The 14,976-nt window shown below is 35.5% G+C and overlaps 1 protein-coding gene and 1 long non-coding RNA gene across 3 annotated transcripts in view; one reads left to right on the forward strand and one right to left on the reverse strand.

The window, feature by feature from the left end:
* LOC136036309 (uncharacterized) overlaps positions 1-14,976 on the forward strand; it is a 487,034-nt gene that overhangs the window by 395,257 nt on the left and 76,801 nt on the right. The window lies entirely within an intron of this gene.
* Positions 1-14,976, reverse strand: part of LOC136036294 (BTB/POZ domain-containing protein Tiwaz-like) — a 38,608-nt gene that overhangs the window by 18,528 nt on the left and 5,104 nt on the right. For both annotated transcript variants that reach the window (XM_065718439.1, XM_065718441.1), the window contains exon 2: positions 11,076-11,250. In XM_065718439.1, the coding sequence (XP_065574511.1) occupies positions 11,076-11,248 (173 nt within the window). In that variant the 5' untranslated portion in view covers positions 11,249-11,250. The remainder of the gene's footprint in view (positions 1-11,075; positions 11,251-14,976) is intronic.

The following is a 14,976-nucleotide window of genomic DNA, read 5'->3' on the forward strand; positions in this document are numbered from 1 at the left end:
ATCCTTTTTTGGTAAATTCTAATAAGGCGGCTAAACAAGCGTATTGGGAATGGCGGGCCCTCGGTAAGCCAAGAGACTCGCATCCAGTTTTTTTGCTAATGAAAAAGAGAAAGGCTGAATTCCAAGCAGAGCTCCGTCGTCATAATAACCTGGTCATAGAAGAAGCTTCTTCAAACATTGATAACGACAAGGACAAGAATCTCCTTTGGAATGTTCTCCGAGGCAATAGGCGGATTAACATGCCTGATACTAATTCCACACCATCGCTAAAAGAGTGGGAAAAATATTTTTCTAAGTTGTCGACTTCGTACGATTCTAACAGTGTTGTGTTGCAATTAGATGAAAGGTTGAAGAATTTTTCAACTGATTACAGGATTTCTGAGGATATGTTACGTGGAGCAATCAAAACGTTAAAGGCACAGTCGGCTAAGGATCATGATGGCTTATTTGCTAATCACCTCAAACTTACTCCTTCTTCTTTTCTTGTTACTCTGCTGGCATTTTTCAACCTTTTACTTACTACTGGTTTAGTACCATCGTCATTCTATATTGGCATAGTTACGCCTATTCCTAAGAGCGGGAAAAAAGACTTGTCATCTTGTAGTTCCTGGAGGCCAATTACTAGGGGTTCTATGATTGGGAAAGTGTTTGAGTTGTGTTTGAAGGATCTTCTTGAAATTCTTGACACTGGTTCTAATCAAGTTGGTTTCAAGAGAGGTTTGGGATGTGACCATGCCCATGCATCTTTCAGCAAAGTTATTGAAGAAGCGAGAATCTCTGGTCAACCGCTATACGCCCTCTTGATTGATATCAAAGGGGCCTTTGATGACATTTCTCATGCATCCGCTCTGCTCACTTTAATCCATGCTGGATTACCCCTAGCTGTCATACGAGTCCTTCGCTTTTGGTATTCTGGTTTAAAGATCCGTATCTGTCCGAGTTCGTCTTCATCTCAGTCCAAATTAATTCAAGTGGGTAGAGGAATTAGACAAGGAGGAATTATTTCTCCTTATATATTCAATTCTTGTTTAGCTACTGCCCTTAATTCTCTTTCCTGCTCGTTTGTTTCATTATCTCGAAATCTGTCTTACATTGCATATGCTGATGACATTATCCTTCTAAGCCGGTCCAAGTCTAGTCTTGTTTCTAATTTTAATATTTTAATTAATTGTTTAAAAGGTTTGGGCCTTTCTATCAGTTTTGAAAAATGTCAATTTTTTGTTGTAAATTGTTTAGAGGATAATGCCAGGGCGACTCTCGATTGCGGCAATGGTGTTATTTTTCAGTCGTCGCCAATAGTCACCTATTTGGGATTACCTTATGCTGCTTCGAAAAGAGATTTCAAACCAGTCCTGGTTCAGCATGTTCAGATGAAACTACGCAAGGAATTTGGTCTTTTAATTCGTTTTCGGGGTCTTTACCGTCGGGACGTCCTTGGTCGTATGTATAGCGCTGTTGCTCTGCCTCACGTATTGTTCCCGTCCCTCCTCTTCCGAAATTTCAGACCTTCTGATCTTTCGCCCATTAAAGTTGCTTATTTTAAATTTTGTAAATTTTCACTTGGTTTCCCCCTTTCTTTTAGTAACACTGAGATTGTTTTAAAGCTTAATGTGAAGGATCCTGTAGTCTGTATAAAAAAAAAAATATAAAACATTTGAAGATAGGGCGAAAATTAGCCTTTTAGGCCACAATTTATTTCCGTTTTTTAGTAACAGTTTTGGCTCTTCATGATTTATAGTCTAATCTATTTAGAAAGTGTTTTTTTTTTTTTTTTTTTTTTTTTTTTTTTTTTTTTTTTTTTTTTTAAGATTTGGATCAATATTTGATAGGTTTTGATTGTAAGTGTTATCAGTTGTTTTTTCTTTTTATTATATTGTAGCGTACTCCTCATTTTTTTGAGGGAAATAAAGAAAATAAATAATAAATAAACTTGAGGAAAATCAACAGTGGACAGGTTTTCCAGCAAAAAAAAAAAAACAAAAAGAATGAAGTGAGAATATAAACTCATTCAAACTAAAGAGAACAAAGTGATTAAATGCAATTTCTCGGAGCCAACCTTGCTTTTTTAGCAGCCTGACTCAAAGGCCTTTTCGTAGCTGGTTCAGTACTATTATAAATCGGTTTAGTAAAATATTTTGTTAGATCGTTATATATCAATATAATATAGATAGATATATATATGTTTTTAACTACGTAAAACTTGAGAATATACAACATTCTTCGCTGTCCCATTGTCTGTGCATATAAATAGATTGTCAGGTTTACCGACTCTTGAACATGCAACATATAACTGTCCATGGGAAAAACAATCCGTATTCATATCTATACCGCATTTTTCTAATGACTGCCCTTGAGCTTTGTTGATGGTGATTGCTAATCAAATATTCCCTGTGTCCCCGTCGTAATTTATATATCCCCCCTGCGTCCCCGTTGTAGTTGTTTCCCTGTGTCCCGGTCGTCATTTATATTCGAGGAATAAGAACAGCCTCACCCTCAAAAGGCCCTGTCAAGATTGTTGCCTCTACTACGTTTTCCATTGTTTTTTTTTTTTTTTTTTTTTTTTTTTTTACGGCAAGTCGCGCGTCATTGCAAAGCTTTTGTGGGTTAATATTTCATAACAGTAGTATTGTTACGCCTATTTTTAGTTGTAGCACGTGTGGTGGAAACCCTGGGAGATCGAGGGAATTTAAAAATTCAGATGGATAATTAACCGCTTCATTTGGTTCCAGAACTGTGTCAAGTGTTTTGAATTTCCTCGCAAATCTCACAATGATTGCTCCAGAGCCTCGAGCAATTTTTTGTGTGCCACTGTGCACTCGTCCAAATAATAAGCTTGCATTGCTGCAATACTTTACCCATCTCAGATTGATTTTCGATTTGGGCACCAAACAACGTCATTTGGAAACATGAGTTATATTTTCTGATGTTTAATAAAAAACGCTTAGATTCTGACATAGTTTCAGTAAGCAAAGTCTTCAATGGCTCTGGTGGTGCAGCCAGTTGAGGAAGTTTAACTTTTTCTGAGGCGCAACACATTCCAATTGTTTCACCATTAAATTTCAAGGCCTTGCAATAGGGACAAATTTTAGACATAGTCCCGATTTGAACACATCTACTCAAGCTATAATCATCGACTGGGCTGTACCTGAATGCCATGCGATAATTTTCACGTTGCTCTTGCGCTTTCTTTTGCCATTATCTCTTTAAGCCGCAAGCCTGTTTTCACGTTGTTCTTGTGATTCCTCAGCATGGTTTTTCGGTAATTTCTTTTTGAGCCGCAAGCCTATTTTCACGTTGCTCTTGTGATTCCTCGGCACGATTTTTTTGGTAATTTCTCTTTGAGCCGCAAGCCTGTTTTCACTTTGCTCTTGCGATTCCTCGGCACGATTTTTTTTGGTAATTTCTCTTTGAGCCGCAAGCCTGTTTTCACGTTGTTCTTGTGCTTTTAATTAACTCTTTGATCAGCTTCCTCGGCTGTTTCTTCTGTCATTGTAGGATTTATACTAAAATTTCTCTTTGAATCGCCCCCTTATAATGACGCCATATACAAAGCCTTATATACTTGTAATGACGTCATATGCGTACAAACAAACAAACATACAACTTATTTATATATATATATAGATAACGCCATCTCACCAGACATGCTAGACTTCAGTGCCCCGTGGGAAAAACCCCTTTGTCACTGAGGAGTGAACAAACGTGGGAGTTACGTAGTGACGGTGCACACATGGGTGTTATGTAATGGATGCACAAATGTGAGACGTCACGTAATGGCAGCGCACAAGTCAGGTGGTACAGAATGACAGAATACACGTGAGATGTGACGCAATCTTATACGTGGGTGTTATGGAAGGATTGGGGACACACGTGGGTGTTACGTACTGGCAGCACACCTGTGATGTTACATAATGACGATCAACACGTGGGATATTACATAATACTTTAACAGATTTCATTTTCTTCAGGATTTCATTTTCTTTCAAGGCGTTTTTCTCAGGGAGCCTTTCAAGGCGAGAAAGACATTTGCCATGCTGACCTTGATTGCTAGGAGTCAACATAAGAAACGGTAATTAGGATTTTTTTCATTAAGTTTGAACGATCAATTCTTGTGTAAACGAATATTTTTGCATAAAAATGCACAAAAATGTAATATGTGTGAGCTATGAAATTGCAAGTTTCCGCTGTTCAAATGAAAAACAACGGCCATTTTTTAATTTATTAAACATATTTTTAAGGAAAAGACTTGAGAAACCCTTAGGTGTGATAATGTGTGCCAGAAGGGTATCGTCGAGGCGGGGGGGGGCTAGTACATTGTGCCATGCTGGCCTCAATTGCCAGGAGTCAACACAAGAAACGCTAATGGAAATGTTTTCATCAGGTTTAAATGATCGATTCTAGGTAACCGGATATTTTGCATGAAAATACCCCAAAAAATGCCACATGTCTGAAAAAGACTCTATTAGTAAAAAAAAATGCGCTAAGAGCAACCCACCATGTTATCAATAATTCTAGTATGCGAGACAGGGATCCCTCGATGCGTTGAATAGGCTATCATGTAGAATGTACTAACCGAATCAAAATATTAGAAAGGATTTCATGGTCCGAAAGTCCTAGGCACAGTTTCATTGGACGGAGATTGCCCTTTCAAATCCTAATGCGGACATGAAATATGGAATATAAAGGTTTCCTGAGAAAAACGCATTGGAAGAAAATGAAATCATGAAAAAAAAAACGCTTTAAAAAAATCCCGAGGAAAATGACATCTCTTAAAGTATTATGTACCATCCAAGGTGTACATCGTCACTAGGTAGCACCCACGTGTGCGCTGTCATTACGTAGGACACACGTGGGCCCCCCCTCATTACGTAACACCCCACGTGTGCGCTGCCATTCCGTGATGACTCAAGTGTGCGCCGCCATTACGTAACACTCACGTGTGCATAGTCATTACGTAGCACTCATTTGTACCCCCCTCAGTTACAAGCGGGGATTTCCCCACGGAGCCTTGAAGTATAGCATGTCATACGAGATTGCGTCATTCCCAACAAATCTACTAAGTCACGTAAGATTAAATCACCCCCAATAAACCTAGCAAGGCACGTGTAGAAATCCTGAAGTAAATAAACCCCTGAAGGTTTTCCCACACCCTTGGGTTTTTAAGCGTAAAAACCAAGGAAAACCTGATTTAGCGGGAAATTGTAAAAGAAAAGTGAAAAACTGAGATTTAGCTAATTGTAGTAATCAAATTTTACCGTTTGCAAAGGTTTATAATTAAACTCTCGCTAACTAAACCTTAACAAACTAAAAATCATTAGAACTTGAATTGTAGCTGAACTAGCCCTGAATCTAAAGTTTCATTATAAATAGACCTGGAACTAGCTAATTTCCAAAATTAGAGTTAGATAAATACATTTATTAGTAAATTCTCATTTTGAAGGTCCATTAATGAACTATATCCGCCTGTTTTAGAAAAAGAAGTCTAATATTTTGTCCACAAGAGGGTGCCGTGTAACCACGAAGTAAGCTCTGAACTATAGAGGTGAAAATACTCTATACAATATATTCTGCATGTTAGATTGTTTATTCATTTATAACATATAGACAACATTAAAAGGTATAGATAGGGTAAGGTTGGTAAATAGGAATTGATTTTGAGGGGGGGGGGGTAAAGCCTAAAAATAGCGAACTTGAGGATTTTTTTTTTAATGAGAAAAAAGAAATCTTGGATTCCAGGGAGAGTTATATGTTCAAAGACTCTCCCCATCCCCTCCCGTCTCGAACATACCTATTACTGATAAACTGCGAGAACATTGCATATGCATTCTTTCAAATTGCTTATGAGAGTAAATGTAACTCAAATTTTGGAATTTTGATGTCCAAGCGCATCACAATAGTTCTGGAACAACATACACACCTCCAAGCCAGATATATAAAAACATTCCATTCTTGCAGTCGACAAAACTTGACAACGGAGGCACGATTTTCGAAGTAGCTGTCTACAGCTACTTCGCAAAGCAGCAACTACATTCTTTTCAATTTTATTACATATACTATATTTTGCTGTCCATGCAGAGGGTTATTAGTTTTCCTGTATATGTACACAGAAGCCAAAAACAGCTAAATAAAAATCAGCCTATGTTTTAATGTGTTCAACCGTTAATTATTCGAAATTGGAGTGAAATTCTTGACCACTAATACAATTTAAAAGCAAGGTGAATGCTCTCAAGTGTGTCTTCCCTAGAGAAGAAACTCGGGAATACCTCGTTTTATTATGTCCCGAGGCGAATGTCGCATTTTATCGTCAACTGCCCTGAGGATACAACTAAGGGATAAAAGGAATTCCTCCAGGACGATCATTATCTTGGATGCAATCTCGACCGAGGATTCCCAAGGCAATGCCCGGGTCCTTAATTACTGTTGAAGTAACCCATTTTTAAATGAGCTATCTTTCGAAGCGACAGCACGTTCTAGTAGTTCAAGGAAATTGCCTTTGGCCGTAAGAACTTTTCTTGCTGATGCTTCAACAAGGATTTTCTATCCTATCTCTGAAATAGTATCTAGTATTTTAGCATTTTTCCGTAAGAAACAACCTGCTTCTTAATATACATATAATACATATATATATATATATATATATATATATATATATATATATATATATATATATATATATATATATATATATATATATATATATATATATATATATATATATATATATATATATATATATATAGCACTAACTAAGAACTACATATAATGCATGTAACTGCATACAATGTATATATATATATATATATATATATATATATATATATATATATATATATATATATATATATATATATATATATATATATATATATATATATATATATATATATATATATATATATATATATATATGTTTACATGTGATTTAAATAAACATTCTCAGTTTTTTACTTTTTTCTTCTGTGGTTTTCAACGGATGATAACTTTCAGATAGAAGAAGAGTATGTTTTTTCAAAGAATATAAATTTTGACTATAGGTAGTCTCCCTCTCCCCAATGGATAAAAAAATAATAAAATGCCTGAATCCAAGACAGAAAATGTAGCTAGTGGGGAATGCTAGCCGCTCACGTTTAACAGTAATATACAGGCATTTTACTGTTAAATCAGCGAAGGTTTAATATAAATGTTTGTATCTGTATATTGTTGGAGCAATTAAATTTGTCCTGGTGTTCTAGCAATTTTTTATCCATTGGGGGGAGGGGCTGCAGTCATTTATGTTTAAGAAAAATTATGCTTTCATTCTATCTGAAACCTTACGCCCGTTGAAAACAATAAAGTAATTGAAGAGGTAAGTAAGAAAAAGTATGGTATGTTTATTTACCCCAAAATCAGGATTTAATGGGAGCGCTGGCTCCAATTTTGTAATGCGTGGTGCAGTTTCTAAAAGCTTACTGATCAAAAATCGCAAGCTCACTCGTCAAAAATAGCTAAAAAAACTAAAAAAAAGCTAAAAACTAACACTAAAAAAACTAAAAACTAACTAAAAAAGAAACTAAAAAAAAAGAAAAACTAAAAAAGAAAAAAACTAAGAAAAGAAAAAACTAAAAAGGAAACTGTATCTATATATATAAAAATAAGTTGTATATATGCATGTTTGTTTGTTTGTGGGTTTGCATTTGACGTCATTATAAGTATATAAGGCTTTGTATATGACGTCATTATAAGATGACACTACAGACCGGGACACCGGGACACAATTGACGACCGGGACGCAGGGAATATAAATGACGACCAGGACACAGGGACACAACTACAACGGGGACGCCGGGGGCATAGGGGGATAAATAAATGACGACAGGGACACAGGGAATGTACGATTAGCAATCACCATCAACAAAGCTCAAGGGCAATCGTTAGAAAAATGCGGTATAGATCTGAATACAAATTGTTTTCCCATGGACAATTATTATGTTGCATGTTCAAGAGTTGGTAAACCTGACAATCTATTTATATGGACAGACAATGGGACAGCAAAGAATGTTGTATATTCGCAAGTTTTACGCAGTTAAAAAAAAATATATATATATATATATATATAACTTATATTTTCGGGCTCTTAACAACAGAGAAATGTATAAACTGAATGTCAAAACCAGTATATCTATGAAACGCCAAGCTTTTATTGTACCTAAATTCTGAAATTCCATTGAGAATTATAAAGAGCTTGATCTAGACTAGAAAAGTAATGTTGAGTTCCAATGGTGTGATTTTTGATACAGTTTCTAAAGTATTCACAGTGCGCAAGCACCCCAATAAAAAGAATAGTTAAACTGGGAGGCTACTTTGTCCAAATGACAAAGTAGATCATAACAAATGACAAAGTAGATCATCTGATCATAACAAATTAATACCAAGACACATCATCACCAAAAATGGAATTATGTTCCTATTACGATATCAAGGAGGAAGAAATGAAGATTAATCTGCTTAATTTATAATTTTGGCGGACCAAAACATGACTGAATCAGTTGTTTAAGTGATTATACAGTATTTGGGAAAAATGTGGACATTTTAGACAAAAATGCTTCCTACAACCAAACAATTTTTTTGTTTCTTTATTTCCTCTGTTTTCTCTTAAATAAAGCAGGTCGTTCCTGAATGGGATTAAATTAAAAAAACAAGTTTTTTTTAGCTGAAAGTAAGGAGCGACATTAAAACTTAAAACGAACAGAAATTACTATGTATATGAAAGGGGCTGCTTCCTCTTCAACGCCCCGCTCTTTACGTTAAAGTTTGACTTTCTCTCAACTCTGCTTTTTAAAACAGTAACAGCGTTTTAAAACAGCAGGGCGTTGACAAGGAAGCAGTCCCTTTCATATACAAAGCAATTTCTGTTCGTTTTAAGTTTTAATGTCGCTCCTTACTTTCAGCTAAAAAAACTTGTTTTTTTTAATTTAATTTTCTGAACGTTTTTGAATCAATGCATGTTTTGATTTTGGCTCTCCGCAGATGAATAATTAACACGAAATTTACAAGTTTGTTTTTTTGGCTAAATGGCTTTCTCATAGTTTTGATCGAATGATTTTGAGAAAAAAAGGAACGGGGGAGGAAGCCTAATTGCCCTGCGATTTTTTGGTTACTTAAAAAGGCAACTAGAACTTTTAATTTGTTTCGAATATTTTTATTAGTAAAAGATAAACGTAACTTATAAATTAGCTTACGCAACGAACTTTTGTAATCTCATGTTTTTATTACATATATGACGGGTTCACCCCCTCGTCAGTACCTCGCTCTTTACACTAAAGATTAAATTGTGTCCCAATTCATTAAGAATGACCCCTGAATCACAAAAACCGTAGAATAAATAGTTGAAATCACTAAAAATACGTTAGCGTAAAGAGCGAGGTATTAGGAGGGGGTGAGCCCTTCATATGCGTAATAATTACTGTTCGTTTTTAGTTTTAATGCAGCTCCTTACTTCCAGTTGAAAAAACTTTTCATATTTATTTTTTCATTGTTTTTTTTTTAAATAATGCTTGAAAATCCTGCGCTCCCTTCATGGAAATTTTCTTCTCCCATGACAAATTCCTCAATGGAAAGTTCCCCCAACATATCCCCCTCTTTTCAACCCCTCCCCAGCCAAAAAATCCCCCTGAAAACGTCTGTACACTTTCCAATAACCATTACTATATGTAAGCACTGGTCAAAATTTGTAACTTGTAGCCCCTCCACGGGGACTGTGGGGGAGTAAGTCGTCTCAAAGACATAGTTATATGGTTTTTCGACTACACTGAATAAAATGGCTATCTCAGAATTTTGATCCGTTGACTTTGGAAAAATAATTAGCGTGGGAGGGGGCGTAGGTGCCTTCCAATTTTTTTGATTACTTAAAAAGGGCACTAGAACTTTTCATTTCCGTTAGAATGAGCCCTCTTGCAACATTCTAGGACCACTGGGTCGAAACGATCACCCCTGGAAAAAAAACAAACAAACAATTAAACACACATCCGTGATCTGCCTTCTGGCAAAAAATTTAAAATTCCGCATTTTTGTAGATAGCAGCTTGAAACTTCTACAATCTAAAATCTCTGATACGCTGAATCTGATGGTGCGATTTTCGTTAAGATTCTATGACTTTTAGGGAGTATTTCCCCCTATTTTCTAAAATAAGGCGAATTTTCTCAGGCTCGTAATATTTGATGGGTATGACTAAACTTGATGAATCTTATATATTTAAAATCAGCATTAAAATGCAATTGTTTTGATGTAGCTATTGGTATCAAAATTCCATTTTTTAGAGTTTTGGTTACTATTGAGCCGGGTCGCTCCTTACTACGAACTGTTTGACGGGAGGGATGTAATAATGAAAAATTCAATGGAAATGGAAACTTCTTGGCAAGGTTTAAAGAGGGATGCTTTGAATAAAACGAGATGGAAGGGGAGTGCGCGCAGCTGTGTTGGCTCGGGCTTCTTGGTGCCAAAATGAGTTGTTAGTACTAGTAGATCTAACCTCTGAACCGATCATCAGTTCTAATCTAGAGCATAAATGATAAAATACTTTCGCAGAGCGAGATATGCATTTGGGATAATTACTGAAAAATGAATACAACATTCCTTTGATACAGCTAACCGTATTAATATGTTTATACCCTTTATATTGGCCTTATCCTTTGAAGATCTCTCCAGAAAAAAAATAAATATAAATGACTATTGCCTAATTTAATACCCTCAGACGAAGGTTAATGAAAGATCGGGCCTACTCTGTTTGTTTTCCGTTTCCAATATTACAATATCTAATTAAGAAATGCAAGGGTTTCTTTTTTCGATATTTTGTGTTATAGTTGTTTCCATGAAAGCAAATTGATGAAAAAACTTATCTGGTTTTTAATTTTTTGATGGTTAATTACTCAACCTTTTTTTTTCATTCCTTATCTTTTTTGTAATATTTTTTTGTTGACTAAACACCTAAAGCGATATTCTTTAATGTAATATAGAATAAATCTGATTGAAAACAAGCTTTATTTCCTTCCTTTGATTCGTTTCCTAGAAAACTTAAAAAAAACTTCTAAGCAGCTTACTTAGTTAGTGTTTCCAAGGACGAGGTGTAAATTGTTCCTCCTACATCAATATGAACTGGAGCACTTGATTTTGTTGCCACAGCAATACACGGGATTCCGAGGGTTTTTGGTTGAACTGCTGCTGCATACCCCACAGGCGAAGATGGTCTCGGCGGGAAGGAACTTGTTGACATATCTTTGAAAATAAAACCGAAAAAGGAAGAAATAACACTTTTCAAGAATAACTGTAAAATTAAAAAAAAAATGGACATTCAAAAAGATAGAAGAATATCAGAATAAAAACTATATTTTGCAAAAATGTTGTCCAAACCCTGGTAAATTGACATGCACGCAGACGAATTATTTTGCCGTTTTTAAAACAAAAGGGCGAATTTAATACTTCTTAGTGATCTAGGAAGTGGGAAAGGTTATATTTGCTACACACCGTTTTCCAGGATTAGACTACAAAGCTTCATTGTTTCAGTAGTATCTTTCAGCTCAAATGTTACCTGACATAATTGTTTGGCAGCCTTACCCTTTTTTTATTATCATCAGCGGTCTGCTGCTCAAAACGGTAAGGGATGAAAAATGAAAAACGATTTCATTATATGAATCGTGAAACTGGGATGGCAAGTTCTTAGGAAATTTGAGAGGCCTCCAGTAATTTTCCTGTAAAATTGTGAATCATTGTTAAGTAAAACGTAACTATTCCGATACCAAAAGTGAATTGTCACATACAAGTCTAACTTGGTAGGAAGCAAGAGTAAGAGTCGCACTTTTGACTTCGGTAGCTCGGTCAAAGACAAAGGTGTCAGTTTTGTCCGTCGCTTCAACTAAACAAACATGAGAAAGTTAAAATTAAGGTGTTTCTCACTCAAAATTACGATCAGGCGCAGTTTATCCTTAGCAATTATTTATACAGTATAATTTTTTATATATATTTATCAACCGGCAGTTTGGTGTCTGCACGCTACTTATTCTCCTGACTCTGTTTAAACCGGTTACAACTAACTAATAATACACTGAATCAATCCTGAACAATCCGAGTGGTTACTCCCCTGGTCTAGTTTATGCATTCTCAGGCGCTCCGATTACAGCTGCATCTAGTCTTTTGAGCAGAATTTTTGACTTCAGAACACAAATATGTAAATTATTTGAAGGGACTGCAGCCAGTAAGTATATATTAAAGAAATAAATTTATGATTGTTGAATAGAATATTTTTGCTCTATTTTTTGATACCCCACAACACAAGTGTAGCAAGCTAAAATGCAAACCCAAAACAGGTTTTATAATTATTTTGGAATTATAAACAAAATAATTGTCAGCTTTAAGGTTTGATTAGATCAAAATATTAACCAGATTTTATTCTATCTTTTAAAACAAAAACCGCGGAAATCATTAATTCAGGAATGTCAAGCAAACTCCAAATGTTTAACATGCGAGGTATAGGAAGATTCCTTGAGAGCCCGCCCTGCATTAAGGATTGCCAGCCAAGGTCATTTCTAAACGTCGGTTATTCGAATGATGCGAGCCTACATCCGTTTCGGATATTATAATATTTTCAATTATCATGTTTTTTAAAACAGTACTTCGCCAGCAAATCTTCAAGATTCTGACAAGGAAATAAGTTTCTGTTTACTCCTTGTTCAGAGGGCCAGGAAAATTGTATAGCAAATATTTTTTGTTAAACGAGCATTAATTTTATATATATGTATATAAGTATTTTCTCAAAAACGGAACTATATTTTTGTTTCTGAAAATTCGCTTATTAACATTTTACTGTGTGAAAAAAAGATCTAAATAGGTCACAACTTTGGGAAGATTGGTTCTCCCATCCCAGCACCCCTAATATGATTTTGTTAAATCGTCTGCTAACTGAAATTAGAGACCCAACAGCCAGAATGTTACCCTCAAAGTTGACAGTTGGACAAGGGTGAGTGAATATTAATTCGGTCATTACTGTTCTTAAACATCCCGACCTGGGCTAATTTTGCATTATACTTGATCTCCTATTCGCATCAAATCTGTATGCAGCCATTGCTTAATAAATTAGCTGCTTTGCAGGTCAATTCAACCTTGCTCTTTAATAGAACGGGTCAATTGAACTTTGAGTGATCTTAGCAAGAAATTCAACTACAAATGTAGTTATTTTAGACTGGATATTTGGTAAAGTAAGTTTGCTTTTTATTTGTGTAGTTCAAGGGCAGCAAATCTCGAACTGACTAGGCAAAAAATTAAATGATTGTCCATACAACTAAATCGACAAGAATTGCACAAAAATGCTTTATCTTTTGTGAAATAGGGTATGGGGGAATTGAATTTTGTGTCAGTATGTGAGACATCCTTGACTGTGAAATCGAAATAGCTTATATGGCTTATTACTTTACGAGTGTTTCTATGTCAAAAATTTGCTGTTTTCCTTTCTTTACATTATAGTTTTGTGTGAGAGGTTTTTTTTTTCACTGGGTGACCTCTCAAATCTATAAATCGTATTTATTCTTACATAATTAATAAAAATCATAAAATAAATCGAACAAAAATCATCCGAATTTAAATAAATGTCAAAAACTGGTATTCAGTCGAAACACTGTTGAAAGGCAAAGACATACTATTCTTCATGAATATGGGTGGATCAGTAAAATCAGGATCGTCAATACCGTAATCCTTGAGGATGGACGGTGACTTTCACAACTGGAAAACTGGAATTTTATGTTCTGCCAGCTCTTTCTTCCTTAATCGTACCCAGTTCCTACCACTGAAGTGGGAACTCATCTCACCAACTCCCTTAATATCCATCACACTGAGAAAGTGTCTGATTATGCCGAAATGAAGGATCAAACAGTTCGTGGTAATGAACTGTAGTAAGGAGCGATCCGGCTCAATAGTAACCGAAACTCTAAAAAATGGAATTTTGATACCAATAGTTACATCAAAAGAATCGCATTTTAATGCTGATTTTAAATATATAAGTTTCATCAAGATACCCATCGAAAGTTACGAGCCTGAGAAAATTGGCCTCATTTTAGAAAATAGGGGGAAACACCAAATAACAGTAATACAATCTTAACGAAAATCACACCATCAGATTCAGCGTATCAGAGAACCTTATTGTAAAAGATAATGCATGCGTGTTTGTTTGTTTTTTCCCAGGGGTGATCGTATCAACTGAGTGGTCCTAGAATGTCGCAAGAGGCTCATTCTAACGGAAATGAAAAGTTCTAGTGCCCTTTTTAAGTGACAAAATAATTGGAGGGCACCTAGGCCCTCTCCCACACTCATTTTTTCCCAAAAGTCACCGGATCAAAATTCGGATATAGCCATTTTATTCACCATAGTCGAAAAATCTAATAACTATATCTTTGGGGACGACTTACTCCCCTGCAGTCCCCGTGGGAGGGGCTGCAAGTTACAAACTTTGACCTGTGTTTACATATAGTAATGGTTACTGGGAAGTGTACAGACGTTTTCAGGGGGATTTTTTGGTTTAGGGGGAAGAGTTTAGGGGGGGATACGTGGGAGTATATTTCCATGGGGGAAGAGAATTTCAATGAAGGGGGTGCGGGATTTTCTATTATTATTTGAAAAAACAATGAAAAAATAAATATGAAAAGTTTTTTCTAGTGAAAGTAAGGAGCAGCATTAAAACTTAAAACGAACAAAAATTATTACGCATATGAGGGGTTTACCTCTTCGTTGTACCTCACTCTTTACGCTAAAGTATTTTTAGTAATTTCAACTATTTATTCTAAGTTCTAAAGCTTAAAGCTCAAAGTCACTATAGCTTAAATGGAATATTTAAGGTTTAGTGTAAAGAGCGAGGTATCGACGAGGGTTGAACCCCCTCATATACGCAATAAAAACATACGAATATAGAAGTTCGTTACGCAAGTTGATTCGTAAGTTACGTATAATTTTTACCAG

The sequence above is a fragment of the Artemia franciscana genome, chromosome 15 (genome assembly GCF_032884065.1).
Source record: "Artemia franciscana chromosome 15, ASM3288406v1, whole genome shotgun sequence".
NCBI lineage: Eukaryota > Metazoa > Arthropoda > Branchiopoda > Anostraca > Artemiidae > Artemia > Artemia franciscana.